The following is a 20,266-nucleotide window of genomic DNA, read 5'->3' as shown; positions in this document are numbered from 1 at the left end:
AATTTTATGAAAATTTACAGATTTTTCTCGCAATTTATGAATTATGCTTAACTTTTGCACACCAGTGTATATACATGGTGTTTCTGAACTCTTGGGCAAAATTTTAAGTGGTGATAATACACATCAGGACGAACAACTAATGGCAAATATAAGGGTCCCAAATGTCTTCCGAAGGTGATAGGCGCCATTAACGTCAAAAATTTCAAATGATCATAAAAAAACGAAAAAAAATAGTCGATTTGTAAGCGATTTTCGCTAAAATTATTCTTTTTATCAGTATTTTCTTGATTTTTTTTTTTTTTTTTTTTTTTTGACGATTTATTTTAAAAATGCCGACAGATGATGCTTTAGACTTTGAAGTAACGAACAACTATTTTTTTCGATATTTTTGAATCTCAATAGATTTTTTCTAATGCTTGGACTTAAACTTAAATTTTTAGCTCAAAATCAGAATAATTGGGCGTGATTAAGACGCGCAAACTGAACTGAGCGCAAACTGTGCATTAACCCCGATGGAAACGAGCTATCTTCACGAAATTTAAAATGAATGTGGCCTATAACAAGATAAGGAAACAATTAAAAATTCAACAAAATATTGTTCTATTAAGTTCGACACAATAAAGGTTACAAAACCGTAAGTTGTATAGTCTTCTCTAGCAGCTATACAAGACAAAACACGGCGTGGTGTTGAGTGAAATAGATTACGTATGACCACTGGGACAAAACCAGGATTCATCGATGAAAATAACATGCCTCCTGTCTTGACAGCCCAGCTAATCAAGTGCAGTGAAAATCCAATTGACGAAAATCTAATCCATCGCAATGGACGCTGGTTCGAGATACCAGCGTCTTTCAGTCTATTCAGGATTGTTTTTCTTGATACCATCGGTTTCTTGGAAGGTGTTAAGCTTGCATGGAACTAATGTTAGCGACCTTGCTGAATTGGTAGTGGCCGCTCTTATGATGTGCGATATTCGCGCTCATTTCTGTTTCTAGAATGCCTTAACCGGCTGCAATGGAGTGATTCACTTATTTTACCTACACTAAGCTACTATCATATCGCTCTGATCGAGGTGGCGGCACATACGCGCGTACAACCAAACTGCTTCTCTGAGACCTACTGTACGTCCCATTAAAAAGTCCAGCAATTGTTCGTATACCTCTAAAAGGTCATCCAAGTCACAATAGCGTCTTTACAATTAGACAGTTTCGTTTGAAGTGCCCTTTGACACAAGCTTTACAACTTTTAATCTGCGGAACTTTTAGTCTGCGCATAGCGCGCTTACCCTTTCCTCACGGGCGACGAAATTTGAATCATCTCTTACCAAACTACATTCCTGCCGAGTTTGTTGGTCGCAGCTCAATTTATTATTGATGCATACATTTTTTACGACAAAGTGTATTTCAATAATTAAAGACAGTTCAATTTTCGCTGCTTAATCACTCCCAACCATTTAGATTTTGAGCTTAAAATTTAAGTTTAAGTCCAAGCATTATATGAAATTTAACGAAATTTAAAAAAAAAGTAAGAAATACTTGTTTGTTACTCCAAAGTCTAAAGCGCCCTCTATCGACATTTTTTAAACTACATCTTCAGAATTTACCTTCATAAAAATAAAGACTAAAAGAATAATTTTAGAGAAAACCGCAAACAAATCGACCAAACTTTCCGTTTTTTATGATCATTTGAAATTTTTGACCCTAAATTTTAATGGCGACTATCTCCTTCGGAAGACGTTTGGGACCCTTATTTTTGCTATTATATTGTTTGTCCAGAAGTGTACTATCCTCCCTTAAAGTTTTGCCCATGAGTTCAAAAACACCTTGTGTATGTATTTAATTTTAAAATTAATATAATATGTAATATTTTTTTTAAAAAAACATCATATTTGAAAATGTTTTTCATTACTAAAAGAATGTGTTTAAAAGTATAACATCATATATCAATTACTTTAACATATATCATTATGAACGAATTATCATTAAAAACTATCTTTGAAAAGCAGCAGAAGTTGATGCAATATCCTTTGTAAAAATTAATTTAGTTAATACATTTTTTATAGTAAATTCTTACTTTAAATAAATTATTACTTTGAAACTAACTTATATTGCATTCAGGGTTTCTTAGTATGAGGTTCCCAAATTAGTAGGATTGATAGAAATACTCCAAAAAACTCAGCATCAGAAATCATTTTCTGTCCCAACAGATGGCGTTGTGCAAATTTTCTAGAATATTTTAAATTCTATTCACGGTACAAGTCTGTAGACTAAATTTAGAGCAATATCTTTGACTGTTCTAATGAATAAATATAAAACATATTTATGAGGAAATTATTTTAAAAATGCATTGCATTAGACAACAACAGCTCATTAAAGTAAAACAGAAATGTAAAAACGCTCTCACTATGATGCAGTTCCTTTATGTAAAAGTTGTTTGCGATTAGTATAAACTCTATCTATTCTAAATCTTCAGTAACAGATTTATTTCGTATGTACAAATAATTTAATTTTTAACTGCTGAAGAGCTTTAAGATTCATCTATTATACAAGTCGCGAATTAATGTATAAAATGACAACACAATTCGAATTTCCAGTCGCTTATAATAATATCGAATTTTCACTTAAAACCCTTGAAAACCAAACTTTTTTTTTTTTACTGATCATATATCGATTGCAGCAAGTCTTCGAATTTAGTTGAACAGAAAACCAGTTACAGATTATAAAAATCTATAACTGCAAATGTGGATCGAATGTTGCTAACGAGTATGTAAACCTCGAGTTGATTGATATATGGATGCCTCAATTGCCAAATCGATTAACTCCACTTTTTAAAAATATCCTTATTTCTGCTTTAATAGTGTGCAATCAATGCTTAGCATGTGAATTTATAATAAAGTTTTGGTTCAGTACATTTCTGACCATGCAATGGCAGAAAATGTAACACGAGGGCTTATTCACTCCTATGGATAACACTATCTTCTTCATCACTTTTCTCGACTTTTTGTTTTATGGATTTAATCGATTTGGCAAGTGAGGCTTCCATATAAAAAGCTATTTCGTACCAATGTAACTAATATGATGATGTAAAAGGACAATTTTATTTCCCATATTAGTACAAGGATACGATCTGAAACGAAGCACCAATCGTCTAAACTCAGATCAAAGTTTTAAAAGTTATAGAGAGATGTATTCCCCCTTACAAGTAGAAACGTGATCCAATGTCAAAACAAATTCATACTTATGTACTTATAGATGCAGTTGTGTGTCCATTTTTTACTTATGAGGGAAGTGGATGTATTTAATAACACTCTTTAAATGTACATTTCATATGTCTTCAAATATTTTGACTTAAATAACAATCTTTAAAGTATGTTTTATACATCTCAACGTACTCATTTCAACTATCTGAAAGTAGATTTGCAACTTAGTCTAGGTTTAAATAGTGATAACTCCTTTCCCCTAGTTACGCTACTTATGTATGTCCCGCCGTTACTTTTCATGTCCACTTTGATGAAACATACACGGTAGAATTATGCTGGTTATAAACATATACATTTTAGTGTGTGTGTGTGTGTGTGTGTGTTTTTTAATTAATGGACGGAAGAAACTTAAGTGGAAGTGTGCATCAAAATAATAATTTTTATCTGAGTTTTTCATAATTGATTAATTTTTTCAAGACTGGTCCAGTAACTCGTTTACGCGCGTAAGTAATGCAGATCTATAATTCAGTAAGTAGGGAAGATCTAAAAATCAGGTATCAACTAAACAGATTTCGGTGATCTTAGAAGATTTGGTGTCATTGAAAGAGAGGGAAAAGAATGAAATAGAAATACAGTAATAAAGATTTTGCCTTTTTCAAGTTGACATATCGTCGCCTCAGTGCAACAGCAAGACATTTAATCCCAGAAATAACACTCTTACTGTTGCTCAGAGGCGACGATATGTGCAATTAACTACATTCAGTTAATCATCGAAGAAAAAATAATGTTTTCAAAGTGTGAAAGGCCGCGGATTTACCGTCCGCAGATAAGAGAACGTGTTCGGATACCTTAAATATAAAGAGTGAGTTTTGAAAGGGTTAGAACCATGAATCAAATATACGTTTCATACAAGAACTGAAACATTTTGGCAAAAAATTATTGTATTGATAAATACTACCAACGCATGAAGTTTCACTCTGTTCCATTATCAACTTGCTGTATATTTAACGAAGGTGTAATTACACTATTATTAATACTCATTTAACTAAAATGTCAAAAGATTTTGTTTGATTATAAGGAACCACTAGATGAAATATATATCTTGATTATAATCTGAAAAGTACGTTATCTTATTTTATTTATTTATTTTTTAGAAATGTGAAAGGAAGATCACACTGTTGTATTTATGTATTCTCATTTTGCCATTTCTTCCTGCATCAAATATATTTGTAACTGTTGGCTTTGTCGTTGCGGAACGAGTCCTTTACATACCCAGGTAAGGGTTATTGCATGTCAAATTTCAATCTTAAAAAACCTTATTGACAATAATTCTTGCCTAGTAAGTCGTAAAATATGACTATGTCGTATACTGTTGAACAAGCTTTAAACAAGAGCGAAGAAACCGCAGTATTTCCTCGTTATAGTCGAGTGCTCGCAAAAAACGAGTTCGTTAAAAAATCAGAAAGTTATTCACATTTTCTGAGCAATCACGAATTGGTAATTGTCTTTAAATGATTGAAGGTGACGATTCGAGTCGCTTTAGTGTCCTACGTCTCCGCGAGACACACTGTCCACCAGCCTTCGAGCCCACGTCCCTTCTCCTGAGCGGTGGTGTTCTAGTCCCCCGGAAACGACTTTATTTGTTATCAACCCTCTTGATGTCGCGCAACCCTCTTTCGATATCCAGCGCATAACATCTAGCATCCAGCACACGACATCCAGCATCCAGCACACGACATCCAGCATCCAGCAAACGACATCCAGCATCCAGCACACGACATCCAGCATCCAGCACACGACATCCAGCATCCAGCACACGACATCCAGCATCCAGCACACATCCAGCATCCAGCACACAACATCCAGCATCCAGCACACGACATCCAGCATCCAGCACACGACATCCAGCATCCAGCACACGACATCCAGCATCCAGCACAGGACATCCAGCATCCAGCACACGACATCCAGCATCCAGCACACGACATCCAGCATCCAGCACGCGACATCCAGCATCCAGCACACGACATCTAGCATCCATCACGCACATCTATCACACACTTAGCATCCAGCACACGACATCCAGCATCCATCACGCAATACTTAGCATCCAGCACACGACATCCAGCATCCATCACGCAACATTTACCATACAGCACACAACATCTAGCCTCTGCCATTAATTTGAATTTTGACGTCATGAGTTCCAGTTATGTTCTTCGCAGTTATTATTGCGATAGTAGCCGTTTGTAGAAACAAAAAATCCAACGAGTAGGGTCCTATCGCGATTCGGAATTGCGAAAAACCTAATTTGAATTAAAAATGTGAATGCTAGGAGGATGGATGTTTTTTTTTTCTTATTTATTGCTGCATTTTGAAAATTTGCTTTGAACTATGTTAATCGTGAATTTCTGGGTTATTACTTTAATATAAATATTTATAGCCAGAAGAACATGGTCATTTGTATCGCTGTGCCAAAAAAAAGTTAGATTTTTTTTGTGCACTTAAAAGCTATTGAGTATGTTGGACTTGTTTGGCATCTGTAATGTTTGAGATCAAAATTCTTCACATTCCTTTCTATTCTCATAGCATTATTTTTTCATCTGTTTCCTAGGTAGCACACGTAATATTTACACGTTTCATTAACGTTTTAAAATGGTAGTCACAACGTTAACAATAATTTTAAACCGTTTATAAAACGAAGTGTTCTACCTGGGTTATCTTGGATTTTAGTTGCAACTTCCTCTCATGATTTATAAGTCATTGCTAATTTTCTTTTGATTTATGAAAGTTTTAATGGATTTCTCTTAGATGCCTTTACTGCGTGGGAGGAATAACTCGAAATACATTTTATAAATATTGCAGGGGTTTGCTTGTTAAAAGCGATTTATGCTCCCATACACTTAGCATTGTCCTAACATAGTATGCCAGATTTGCTCGTTAAATACAGGTTCTCGTTTAATCAAGGTCTGTTTTAAGCGAGTTCGACAGTAGCGCTATAATATTCAGTAAACAAAGTTTTTCGTAGCAAAAGATCAATTGAGGCGGTGAGAAGCAAAGGGATGTAAGTAGGTTTTATAAAGTTTTGAGTAAAACACGTTTAAAGTTCATATTCTAGGTAGGCTTTCATTGATTTTTTTTTTTTTTTTGTAAATAATGCTGTATACCAGCACTTACCCGGCTTATTAGTACCATATTTTGCCCCAAATACAGAGAATACGTTTTCCCATTATTTGAACAGTTATCTCCATTTTCTAAATTTTCGCACTTACATCCCTTTGCTTCTAACTGCCTCAATTATTTGAAGAAATATTTTAATGTACTGTCATTCGGGGCATCTTTGTGCAACTCCAGATAACTTTGCGCAACTTTCTTTTTTTTTTTCAAAGTGTAGTATATTTTAACAATATAAAGAACCGAAACTTATTTTGTGACCTTATTAGAATAATTCGCACTGGGACTTCTAGATTTTTTTAAAGTCAAGTAAACTACTTAATAAAAAGTGGTGCGAAGTTCTCCATTACGGCCCAAAGATAGTCTAAATGACTTTAATAATAGTTCGCCAGTCAAGTATTAAATACATTGTTTTGATTTGAAAATTGTGCTAATGATTCGTACACTAACACATGTGCAATAGATTGGCTTCACTCTAAAATGCATTTTGGGTACATAAATGTGTAGACAGTCAGTTTCTATTTGATGTAAAGATAGCTGTTCTTCAACACCTAAATTCCTTTTAAAAATATTTAATTTTCAAAGCTGCAAATAATATCCTATTAGCTTCGCATGCATTTTTTTTCTTAGTTTACTTATCTGTGCATTCTTTTAAAAAAAAAAACATTATAGCATTTCGTTTTAAACGCCTTCCTATAAACAAAACCAAACGTGAATACAATAAATAAACAACGTAAAATAGGAAATATCAAAAAGGAATGCCTTGAGGACTTGAAATTTCGATTCATATTTAGCTAAATTCGAATATTAAAACATTGGACAAAACGATAAGTCGTATTATGTTTTAGACGTGTAAAAATCGCAATCAAATCTTTAACTAAGTTTAAAGCAATTCAAATTTGCTTAACATAGTGTCACACCTAAGTTAATAGTCTCAAAAAGTTCTCATTTTTTTTCCCAGTATTGGATATTGCATACTTGTTACGCATGGACTAAGAAAACTACGGGGAGTATCAAGCAAGATCCGTTGGATATGCCATGGATTCACATTCTTATTCATTTTGCTTTTTATGGTAAGGACAACTCAAAGGAACCAAGACTGGAAGTCGCGAGAATCGCTCTTTACGTAAGTAATTTCATTGTATCTATACATTTCTCAATCTTTTATACCTTATAAAGCTATACTATAAAACACCAGTTCATGTTTCTAAATTAGATCTTAAAGCTGACAAGTCATTCTATAAGAAGTTAGCACTTTAAACATGAGGTCAACGAGCAGAGTTCTTACCGCTACCTTTTTGAAAATACTGAAACAACGGTACAAAAGCCGTTGAAAGTACATTAGAAAACAAAGAAAAGTATAATTCCATTTCAGTTTTTTTCTCTTTGTAATAATGACTAACAAGTTATGCGTGAACATATTATGTGCGATGGTATTCAAACTAAAATTTAGTTTATCACAAGTTATCAGCTCAAACATTACTAATCGCCACCACGATAAGCTTTTCATTCTTGTTACATTTGTTGCTTTTTCCTGTGCACCAAATATTTAAGCATTTAGTCAAACGCTACTTTTGGTCTTTCTTTTTTTTAAACTGCTAATTTAAGGGAAGTAAATGTTTTAGTGAATATTCAGGTATTGCTAAACGTTTGTAAAAAATCAACGCAAGGTTCTATACAAATTTGGTAAATTCAAGTTACAGAATTGTGAATTGTTTTATGACATGGCTTAAAATTCTTATTAAAATCATAAGTTTTCAAAGCTACCGTTTCACTATTTTCAATGAAAACTAAATTTATAGTTATTTTAACGATTCCATTCCGCACAGATTCCCAAATACATCAATAAACTATCAACAATAAAAAGTAAAATGTTATATGCGACGCTGAAATACATTGGTTGTTTGCTGCAAAAACATCCAAATGATTACATCTTTCAGTTTATTCAAACATGGTGCAGCAACCAATTTGTTTTAATTTTGTTTTGATGTTATTATGTGAAATAGCCCTTATGAAAGTGTGCAGGTAAGAAGAGCTTCGATCCTTGCCACGACAGCAAAAAAGTCCTCTCGTAATGGAGTTCTAATGGAGTTCACGTCCGGATCACCAATGTAGTTAATAAATACCTAGTACGGAAATACATCAAGCATAAAAAAAAAGTAAAGTAAAAAAATACGTAGTTCATACACACATCCAGTAGTTTTAGAAAGTTCATGTAACGAATCAAATTGGTAGTTGTTTAAAGCTTTTGCTAGATTTGCGTCCTTGAAAGTTCATTGAGCAGTCAGCTAAATTAAATAGTACTCTTATTTTTTTTTTTAGGTTCTATGCATTACATTAATCAACATATTGTACGCTTGTATTTGAAAATTTTATGTACTTTTGTATTTAACAGATATGACCAAACATTTTGAATACATTAATAATATAATCATTATTCTTGATGTCCTTTAAAGTTATCTTTAGAATTAAAAAACAAAAAACAAAAACACATTCAGTTTTTAAATTAGTTTTCTCGAAAACTGAATTTTCGTTAATTTCAACGAATTTATTAAACACAGGTCCTAGTGTATAGATAACATATAAACCAATTAAAAAGTGAAAACCATGACAGAAATAGGACATAGAATAAATGAAGAATTTAGCAAAAATAAAATTAAATAAATGATTACAAATTTTTTCATTAAGAATTCAAACACCACTTCAAAATGAAAACAGAGCAAAGACCCAGTTTACCAATAATTGATTTTCAAGCAATTACAAATAGCATACGCTTGAGTAAGTAACAAAATTGAACGCAGAAGAGGGGGTTAAAAAATTCCGATTACCATCAGACGAGCAGCGATTCAACTAATGAGATAGCACCGTCTAATTTAGGCGTTGAACCTTTAGAAATTAATTAATCAGCCGTAAACTTAAATCTCTTTTCACCTGTGCTAAGCCGACTATGATTAAAGATGTGGGGAAGATGGAAATAATATTCCGGGAAGCTGCTGAAGCGTCCAGCTTCAGACCATTTGTTCGATCTCTTTTTATTTTTTTTCCCGAAATTTCGATCATGATTTTTGAATGGGAAGGAGCAAAGAATTATTACCCTAGCTTCCATTGGATAATATTAAAATACGTCGTTAGTCTGGGTGATGTAGATTTTTAAGATTTTTTTTTCTTTTTTTAACCTTACAAAGCGCTTTTAGAAGTTTTAAATGTCATATATTTTATCAATATTTAAGTAGTTTATGTGCTATGAATTCCAGTTGCTCTCTTTGCAATTTAATACTAGATTTGATATTAATAGATGTTTCTCTTGGTTGCTAATAGTTTGTGTTAAAATTTTATTTTTAAAAGTTTTGCTGGAAAATCAAACTATTTAAAAAGTTTTCTGCTACTATGCAAAAGTTAAAAGAGATAGTAATAGTAGTTATGCAATAGTAAATCTTTTTTGTAAAAATATCTAATTTTGCATTGAAAACGTTAATGTGTGCTACGTTTCTTTTGAAAAGTTACATTTTGAAAAAAAAAAAATAATAAAGCATCAGGTAAACAAAAAAAAATAACAAAAACAAAACAAAATTAGAGTATGTCATTCGATACACATTGTAAAAATTTTAGAGGCAACGAAAGAACTATGTCTTTTCTAATATGCCCGTTTTTTTTTTCTTTCTTTTTTTTTTTCTTTTTTTTTTAGTAGGCCAGGGTTGGAAGGAATAAGATGATGATATGCATTTGGAGTGTTATGAATTTGTGTCGAAACATGTTTATACCTTGTCCAGTATTTGTAACGGAAAAAATATAATGCTGCTACATAAACTGTAAAAGTTAGAATTAATTTTTCACATTTGTAATTGACTTAAATGCAGCTCTGTCCCATCCCTTCTGCCAACGACGACTCCTTCCCGTGCTTTTACAGATCATTGACGACATTAAATGCAGATTTTCATTGCAATTTTTTGTACATAAGTTATGATCTATTTATGTTTTACTGCAGTAAACAATTTATCATAGTTAGACTTGATTATTAAATATTTAAGTAAATACTCCTATTCAAATTTTATACATTTTCAACTTCTAATTTCCATAAAAGTTTCAAATTTGCATTTCAATTATGCATGCGGCTAAATGCTTCTACTTAATTTTTAAATAAGCTTGCGCTTATTAAAATTGAGACGAATGTCTGATTTTGTGCTTCAAATAGGTCTCAGTAACACTAATTAAGGAATATATCGAGAAAATTACTTTATTAGAACTTTTTCTGAAGATTTTTTTCAATAAGACTATTTTCATAACAAAAACTTCTTTTTTAAAACCAGGAAAGACATTTAAAATTTATATTGGTCAGAAATGTTGCTTTAAATGTGTAATAAAAAATATTCATTGGTAAATGTCTTCTTTTATGTCTTTTCAAGACGACAAAGTGTCAAAAAATTTTACTATTTTTTCAGCAGAAGACCAAAATATCGACATCATACACAAATACCAAGCATGAATTTTAAACATTGAAAAATTTCGTGTAATGACCGATGGTACCATTAGTATAAACACTGGCAACGAACTCAAAGACGAAATGATATTCAATTTCAAGTGTTAGCCCAAATACCGAAAGAGAATATTTTTACTGGCAACGTTTAATGGCTCATTTATCCCAGAATTCCATTCCTGTATTCCATTAGCTTCAAGAAATGATTTTAAAACGTCATTAGAACGCAGCAACATTCTGACAGGCAGCCACAAACCAATTCCTGAATTTTAAGCCACTAATGTATATTTAATAGTTAAGCAACCAGTTCGCCGCCACTGTTTACGTTCATAAATGTACCCAAAAGAAGCATCAAATATCGTCAATATCAATCAATGCTTGTCATAGGTATGCATATAAAATAAATAACAAAAATGTTTTCAAAATCATCTTCTAACGTTGTTGTTATTGCTCCAAGAAATACTCTCTTTCCTGTTTATCAGAACGGTGGCTTAATTCCTTTAAAAATATTTTACCCGTAAGTTTTGAATCTTCATTAAGATAATGGGGAAGGACGGGAACTGAAAATAGTGTTTTATTGCTAATTTAGGTCGGGGTTGACCAGCGTGCCACAGAATGCCAAAGTCCATTATAACTTCGCTAATCTTCAAAAGGACTTGGGCAACGTCGATACCGCTGTGGAACATTACAGAACGGCTCTCAGGTAAGTGTAATTAAGTATGCGGAGTGTATGGAAAGGACGTGAATGCTAAGATTTATATTTTATTGGTTTGAGATGCGCTTAATCTCCAAGATACTTCTTGTCTATGTCGAGCCTAATGGCACTTTAACTAATGTTCGGGAACAAGAGCAGGAAAGAAAAAAAGAAATTTTATTTTTCATTCCTTCGAAGAACGTGAAGCTCCGTGAATATTTTGTATAGTTAGCTGAACCCTTAGTAGATAATAATTCTAAGACTTCTTGCGCCATTGTGTTAATGATTTCCAAAATTAATATCAAAAGTGTTTGCTTAAAGTTGAAAATGATAAAGTAGCTCTTATTTTATTGATGATGCTACGGGGCATTAAAAGCTTGAAGTTGGTAAATGAACTTTCACATGAATGCAAGCAAGATAAGGTTTTTTCCACCACTCAATGATTGTAAGTTTAATGAGAAGTTTGTATAGTAGGTTAAACTTAATAGTTAGTAATTTTTAGATCGTTTGTAAATTTTCCATCGTTATTTTAATGACTTCCAAAAATAATAATATTTAACGTGCTTGTCTAAGCTTGTGCTAAATGAGGCTGCAATTTTAATTTGGTTAAATCATTTTGGCAGTAAAAGCAGTAAAAGCACAAAAATAATTTTTAACTAACGAATTTAAGTACAGATTCTATTAACTTTTCAAAAATGTTGAAACTAATATTATTTGTTTAATGTTTTAAAGTAACTATGTTCAGATTTAAATTCTCAACTAAAAGTGAGAGCTCGATAAATCGTCAAAACGAACGTGTTTTATTATTTGAAAATTTAAATAGGTTGTTATTTATTTAGTACAGCTTTTTATTTCTATGCACTTATAAACAATGTAGTTCCTTCGATAGTCAACGTTTGAGCGACTAATTTGACGCATAGGATGTCTGATTACGAAACAACTTGTAGGATGTAGATATACAAGACAAAACTACAATTAATTTTAATTTATTCGTCTTTTGTGTAGGCGTGTCTATAATTAGTGCAAACAGCTAAAAACACAAAGTATTTGAATATCAATTGTTTTTTGCTTCCTTTTACAAAAAAGGAAGTATTGTATTCGTGAAAAAAATTTCAACTTAATTTCCATTTAACTCACCCTAGAATGAATATTGATTTTTTTTTTCGACTCGACCAGACGTGGATAAGTGCCTAAGAATGTATAGACACGCAAAATATCCGTAATGCCGATTCCCGAGTTAATTACAACGAATTTTCTCGTGACGTCTGTATGTACGTATGTATGTATGTGCGTATGTGCGTATTTATGTCACAAAACTCAAGAACGGTAAGTCCTAAAAAGTTGAAATTTGGTACGTAGACTCCTAGTGGCTTCTAGTTGTGCACCTCACTTTTTGGTGTCATTCGGGTGTTTCTAAAGGGACCTTTTGCACCTTTTTAGGGGAAATCATTGTGAATTTCTATGCAAACTCAAGTTATAATTTGGTGGACACTTGGAAATATATCGCCAGTCTTTTGGTAACGACAAATTTGACGATTTTTTTAAAAAAATTGGTTTAAATTTGGCCACTGTTGGTAATACTTAGAAAGTTAGTTAGAGTGCTCGTTTTTTATTCGCCAATGCGGAAGTCGAACGTTTGGTCATCTCAACTGCATCTCTTTGACTTAAAGCAATCAAGAATTCAGTAAAACTGAATTTAATGACTGCCCCCGTAAAAAACATACTTATTTATTAAAACGACAGTCACAGAACGTTATTGATGTAAACAAATAGATGATGTACTTTCAATATAATTTTAAAAAACATCATAAAACTTTGTAACTATAAACGATACAAAAGCGCACCACAAAACTTTAAGATAAAAATTATCTCACATAATAAAATAATTTTCTTCCAAATTTCAGCTATAAGATGAACATTGGCCCAAAAATCAAAAGTCATATTTGATTATTCATTAAAAAAATTTCGATTTCCACAAATTAAGCTTAGTTTTAAGGTAGATTTAAGCCCCTTCAACTCATTCAGGTTCCTTAAACTTAGTATAAATAAATAAAGGTTTAACGGATTCACTTTTCCATCTCTTACAAGGAGAGGTTACGGTCTCGGAAATTCAGATCGGGATGAGATTTGGCATATTAGTAGTATCCCTTAAGGGTACTCTCAGGGTAAAGTAATAAAGCGCACTAGCCATAAAATTCCGAGAAAACAGCCTTTAAAGATTTACGCACAACTTATTAACTAGTAGAGGTTGTTCGTAAACAAGCGCCCGGTGGTCATGTGGGCAGCGCGCTGGGGTTCCATGCGGTCAATCCGGGTTCAAATCCACTGCGAGTTTTTTCATTTTTGTTCATTTATAAAGTGACTATTACCACTTTTTGCAGTTGCAAAACTCTATTTACTATTCTCACAAACAAGTGATTACACATTTTTAGATATTATAAACTTTGACGAAGTAAATGATTTTTGCAATAAAAACATAATCAGTTTCTTTGTGGATGAGTAAGAATGTTGTTTTATTGCATATAAGCAGGTAGTCAAATTTAAAAAAAACCTAACCGTACTTATCGAGCAATGGTTTTGCTCCTTGATTCTGTTATTTGTAAATTTATCGTCTGTTGTATTTTTCATTGAATATTCAACTCTTTATTTTCCATCTATTATTGTTTGCAATGTTCATATTTGTTTTCATCATTAAATTTATTTATCGTCTGTACTGTATATTAGACTGGAACATTCTATACCGTGAAAAAGGATTTCAGTTTTTAAAATATTGTGAATCGAAATGGTCGGTTATTGAAGTAATCCTGAAACAAATAAAATCTGTTGGCAAAATGGATCAAAATTCATTGCACAAGGAATTGTTGAAGCAGAGATTAAAAGATGCGGTCGTTTATTACGAGAGCTTGCTTACTGAAAACCATTTGATTGCAGCAGAATCATCAAGTTCAATTTCTCATGAAGCAGTGTTAATGGGCGAAGAAATTTATGAACGTACTATGGATATGCTGGTTGAAAAAATATTTGTAACTGATGACGAACTTGCTCATGAAAATGAAAACTGTGAGGAGGAACCTTTTGAGCAAGTCGAAATTCAAAGCTCATCAGCTGAATACGAACCAAAAGAGAAAAAAAGAAGAGAGGTAGAGCATCTTCCTTTGGATTACAAAATTAAAGTTGTGAACATAGCAACGGCTCACCCCTCATGGAATCTACAAACCTTACAAAAAAAAAGGTTAAAAAAAATGAATATTTATCGCAATGGGAGAAAGAAATAAAAAATGGAGGAAATCTATTAGATCAATACGATGTAATCAATTCTTGGACATATGATCGTTTTCTAGAAGCTCGAGAGAATTATCAACAAGTTACTACTCGGAACTTGCAACAGTGGGCTTTAGCAGCAGCACGACAGTTTACAGATTTTGAATTTAAAACATCTGACAGTTGGGTAAAAAAATTTCAAAAGGAAGCATGCCATTCGTCAGCGAAAAGTCACAAAATTTGTTTCAAAAAGAGAAACTGCGACGATCGAAGAAACTTTGGCTTCTGCAGACACTTTTGTAATCCAGACGTTAAAGTTGATACCGAATTTCAAAAACGATTATGTTATCAATGCTGACCAAACTGGTAAGTAATTAAAAACTTATTTTACAATCTTCAGACCAAGGGCGGATCCAGCTTCTGGTTTAGGAGGAGGTCATTTTCGGAAAGGGAGGGGTAAAAGGGTAATTTTTGTGCGAAATGGGAATTTTTTTTTCAAAATATGTCCCAAAAATGCAATTTTATTCTATATTTGGTCATTTAAAAGATGGGTCATGACCCCCCCCCACAACCCTCTCTCTGGATCCGCGCCTGATTTTGACAAAATATTTTAATTCCCATTTCCTTTTTCCAGGATGTCAGTATCAGTCGGCGTACAACAGGACTTTGGCTCGAAAGGGAAGTAAAACTATTTTCGTCAAAAGGCACGACATGAATAGAGTAATGCATTCATATACAGCTCAATATTCTTTTACCCTGTCTGGAAAAGTTCTGCCCTTTGTATTTGTTTTTTTACAAAAAGCAACTGGTATTTTTGGCCAATTGATAAATACTAACAAAAATATAAAAATGTCATAATAACATCTTCGAAATCAGGAAAGGTAACGACAAGACTATACATCGAATTTTTAAACCGTTTGCTTGAAGTTTTATGTGGGAAAGGAAGAATTTCTATTGATTATCGACTCTTCGGGAAGACAAACAAAACCTGAACTATACGACCAAATTTTCCAGGATGATGAAAAATCTCCAACTTTTCAGTTAAAGGGATTCCACCAAAATGTACTCCACTTGTTCAACCTTGCGACGTCTATTTTTATAGACAGGTAAAGAATTTAATAAAAAATATACATAATTGCGCGTTTCTCGTTGAAAATAATAGAGAAATAAATGCCCGTGAAGACTGCATAAAAATACAATCAATTGTCCATCAACTGTCATCGCCAATTTTTGATAAAATGATTCGATATACCTGGTATACTTCTAAACATTCTGACAAAAGAGAAATTTTCCTGAATGTAAATGAAGTATGTTTTCCAACGACTCTTTCACAAAAAAGTTGATCCTGTAAGCAATCTTCCTTTATAAATTGTGCGAGATATCAAAACAGTTTTTGTTTTCCATGTTTTTATGATAAATATCATTCTGGTGTATGTATATAAATAACAACTATATTGTTAAAAATCATCTATAAATTAAGCTCCACAGTAATTTTGTAGCCGTTGTAATTCAAATTTTAACTTGTATCGATTTAATTTATCTCCATTTTCTCTATTCAAGTGCTTTACGTGTTTAAAAATTTCGCATTATCTTCAATTCAAATTGTACAAAGCTGTAACAGTTACTTTATAAATGAACAAAAAAAAAAAAAAAAAACACCCGCAGTGGATTTGAACCCGGATCGACAGCATGGAAGCCCAGCGCGCTGCCCACATGACTGCCGGGCGCTTGTTTAAGGACAATCTCTACTAGTTAATAAGTTGCGCGTAAATCTTTAAAGGCTGTTTTCTCGGAATTTTATGGCTAGTGCGCTTTATTACTTTACCCTGAGAGTACCCTTAAGGGATACTACTAATCTGCCAAATCTCATCCCGATCTGAATTTCCGAGACCGTAACCTCTCCTTGTTAGACTTTTCTCTTCTGCCCCATGTTTGAGCAGAAAACCCAAATGGTATACAGTGCTGGCCAAATTATTAGACTAAGACTGTTTTAAAAGCAAATTCTTTATTGATTACATAACTATAGACACATTAACGAAAAGTGAAATAATAATCTAATATTTAGTATGCATTCCTTTGTTCTTGATGAGCATTTTAAGTCTTTTTGACATACTTTTCACAAGGTTTACACCATTTCTTAACTTTTTAAGAAAGGAGGTAAAAAATTGTTTATACTCACTATTATATATACTCACATACACATACTCACTAATTACCTAATACTAACTTTAAATATAACAGAACACACTAATAAAAAGAACTAGGGTACTGTTTAAGCTGATTGAGGTTATGTTCCTGGTAGGTAGATAAACAATGAAAATAAACAAAGCAGACACTGCTGCCACCTGCAAACATTAAATTATGCTTAAATAACGTAATAATCAGTGTACAGTATGTACTATACTTTAACAGTAAAATAAATAGTATTTTAGTACAAATAGTGTACAAAAAACAAAAAAAAAACTCTTCAGTTTAATAATTTGGCCAGCACTGTATATGCTTTTCCAACTTCTGGTACCAAACAGCCCAACTAGCTCTGCTGTTATTCCTTTGAGTATAGTTAAGTAACGAAATAAGTACGTATTTTGAACTTACATCTAACCTTGCAAAAAACCTCGGATTTTCTTCAAATTATTTTAAACTTTACTTACCTGTATTTTTTGGTCCTTGCCCGCTTGGAAAAAATCGCTCTATGTGATATATATGTGAGTATGTAGATATTATTTTGTTTTGGAAAATCATTATCTTTGTGTCAGTTTATATTGCTAATTTTTAATCATGACTTTGTTTTTTATCTTGACAAGTGTACAGTGAAAGGACTAAAGAATAATAGTATGCATTATAAAAGCGCACGTAAAATTTAAAGAAAAAAAAAGTTTTTTTACGCGTAGAAAAATTTGACAGCAGTTATCAAAATTGTTATAATTTTGAAAACCACTGCAATTATTTTTTGATTATTTAATGGTTCGTTTGTTTATATTGTAGTTTGTGGCCAAACCATGCAAGTGCGCACAATAATTTGGGAACATTATTATCTGATACAAAAGAAGCAGAGCATCACTTTAAATTGGCGCTGTTGATCAACTCTCATCACCCACGGGCCCTATTCAATTTGGCTTCATTATACAGGTAAGATTACTTACTTTTGCAGTTAAAACGTTCAAAAGCCTATGGTTTACTTCTTAAAATAGTCACCTGGCAACAATTAACGTATAATTTTGGTCCTTATTTTGCACTAATAGTTTCAGTTGGTTTTACACAGATATTTGGGTTTCTTTCAGAAAACCATAACATGTTATCTTCGTACTTAAAAATTCAATGCTATATAATCCTTTGCAATTTTATGCGGATGTATTCCTGGAAAATCATTTTATTTAGAGTTGTTTACTGTACATTCTACTTTTGCGTTATCTGCCAAAACGATCACTTAAAATTATTTGATTGGCGGGGAATTGTTAGCATAGCTGTAGCATGTTCATAATTTTCTGTAAATATGGAGTAGGTTTTCATTGACCAGAAAATGAGCTGGTTCAATATTTTTTTGAAACCACGAAGATAAAGTTTCTAATAGCAGAGGAAGAAAGAGGATAAATACGGGGAGAATTTTTAAAAACTCCTTAGCAGGTATTAGCAGGCTTATTTCAACTATTTTAAAGAACTGCTAGAGACTAATTGTAGGTTACAATGTAAGCGAATTCTATCTGAATTTCTATATACCTGTTTTGAGCCGGCTTAGGGCATTTCTGTCTTAAATGCATCAACCATAATTTTTGACGAAGCTTTGACCCGTAAACAATTCCAATACCAAACATATGATGATACTTACATTTCAAAACACTTATACGATCTATTAAACACGCCAAATATGTACTAGTTTGGGCGGTTTCTCATATCAGTGTTTATTCTGAAATTATAATGGTTTATAAGTATTAGCCTGGTTGTTTTTTATGAAATTTTCAACGCAACTGCAATATTATATCTCGTACCATCCCACCATACGGTATCCGCCTTCAAACTTTTGAGATCATGCGAACTCTTTTAAAATGTTCCTTTTAGTTACTACACTACAGCGACTTTCAAGAAAAGTAGAGAAGAGTAAATTGTCCATTTTTAGTTAAATGATAGCGTACACAACTTTAGAACCTTAACAGACTTTCATGTAGGCTACTCATGTTGCAATTTTAGTGAAAATGGGAGGTTTCGAGAATGTACAAATTTTATGTTCGTTACTTACGTTGTAACTTTTATGGGACGCTGAGGCTATGTTACTTTGATCTTACACTTTTTGAGATCAAAAACAATTAATTCCGCAATATTTGTATCCCTATTTTTTGCGTAAAATATTTAGACTTCGATTTGGTTTTATTGGACTTTATACATTTCTAAATTCTGGAACAGCAACAAAAATTTAAATAAACAAATATCCGTTCTTGCTATTTGTTTCATAATATCTTAAATAAACATAGGAAAAAAATCCAAACAGCAAATTACTATATTCTGAGTGAAATGAACTCGCATTTTACACAAAATAATATTGAAAATAAATGTTAGTATTGGAAAACTATTATGTTTTTTTTTTTTTTTTTTTTTTTTTTTGTAGAAATAGCCTGAAAACATCGTTCAGTAAAAACAATAAATTAAAAAAAAGTTATACTAACAACAACTCAATGAATGAATGTCTTCAACCCTAAAACACTAGCAACTCACTTTTCTAATGTAAGAGTAAGTGTAGTTTTTTGATATACAAAGTTATACATTAAGTTGATGTTGATATTAAAGGAAAAGTTTGACAACTTTACTGCAGTCAAAAAAAGAAATTCACTTTTATTCAAGTTCAATTTTTTAAAGAAACAAAGATTTACCCAATATAAGGATTTCCTTCTTCTACACAGTGCATTTAAACCATTTCGAAAGCCAACTTAAACAATGGAAAAAAAAAAACCGTTTTCCTTTTCCCGAAATAGCATACCCTTAGGACACGTTTCAAGCTCGGGACTTTTTGAAATGCGGAGTTTTTCTGCGTCAGAAACTTTAGCCCGCACCGAGAAACATAAAACCGTACTCTGGGCAAAAGGTCAGAGACGTATCGATTATTAGAGCCCTTGAGATACAGCATGCGGGTAAGAAAAGCGAGCCGTCAAGTTTTCCATGTAAAGAAGGGAAATTACGGGGAATTCGTTCTGGAGAAGCTTTTGATGGCTTGCAAACGAAGGTCCTTGTGAGTTTCCGCAACAACTGCGCTCACAAATCATTGGGAAGCAATAAAAGTCAGCTTTCATTAGCTTAAGCGAAATTCTGTCCCAAAATCAATAGGCAACGTGAGACTCTCTTGCTTAGACTCTCGATTTCTAAGTTAGTGCCACAAGCTCGTAATTAGATACGTGAATCTGGATTTTTGGTGTTGTTGCATCGGTAGGGGTTCACGAAGCAGTTAAGTTAACATCTTGCTTTCAGTGTTGCGAA

At 32.6% G+C, this 20,266-nt stretch overlaps 1 protein-coding gene across 2 annotated transcripts in view; it reads left to right on the top strand.

The window, feature by feature from the left end:
* The window catches only part of LOC129231837 (protein O-mannosyl-transferase TMTC1-like), a 297,404-nt gene that overhangs the window by 221,365 nt on the left and 55,773 nt on the right, over window positions 1-20,266 (top strand). For both annotated transcript variants that reach the window (XM_054866219.1, XM_054866218.1), the window contains exons 8-11: window positions 4,355-4,476; window positions 7,336-7,500; window positions 11,438-11,551; window positions 17,789-17,932. In XM_054866219.1, coding sequence (XP_054722194.1) covers window positions 4,355-4,476; window positions 7,336-7,500; window positions 11,438-11,551; window positions 17,789-17,932 — 545 coding nt within the window. The remainder of the gene's footprint in view (window positions 1-4,354; window positions 4,477-7,335; window positions 7,501-11,437; window positions 11,552-17,788; window positions 17,933-20,266) is intronic.

Source organism: Uloborus diversus, chromosome 10 (genome assembly GCF_026930045.1).
Source record: "Uloborus diversus isolate 005 chromosome 10, Udiv.v.3.1, whole genome shotgun sequence".
Classification (NCBI taxonomy): domain Eukaryota; kingdom Metazoa; phylum Arthropoda; class Arachnida; order Araneae; family Uloboridae; genus Uloborus; species Uloborus diversus.
Note: the sequence above shows the minus strand (reverse complement) of the source record. Positions and strands in the feature narration are given on the sequence as shown.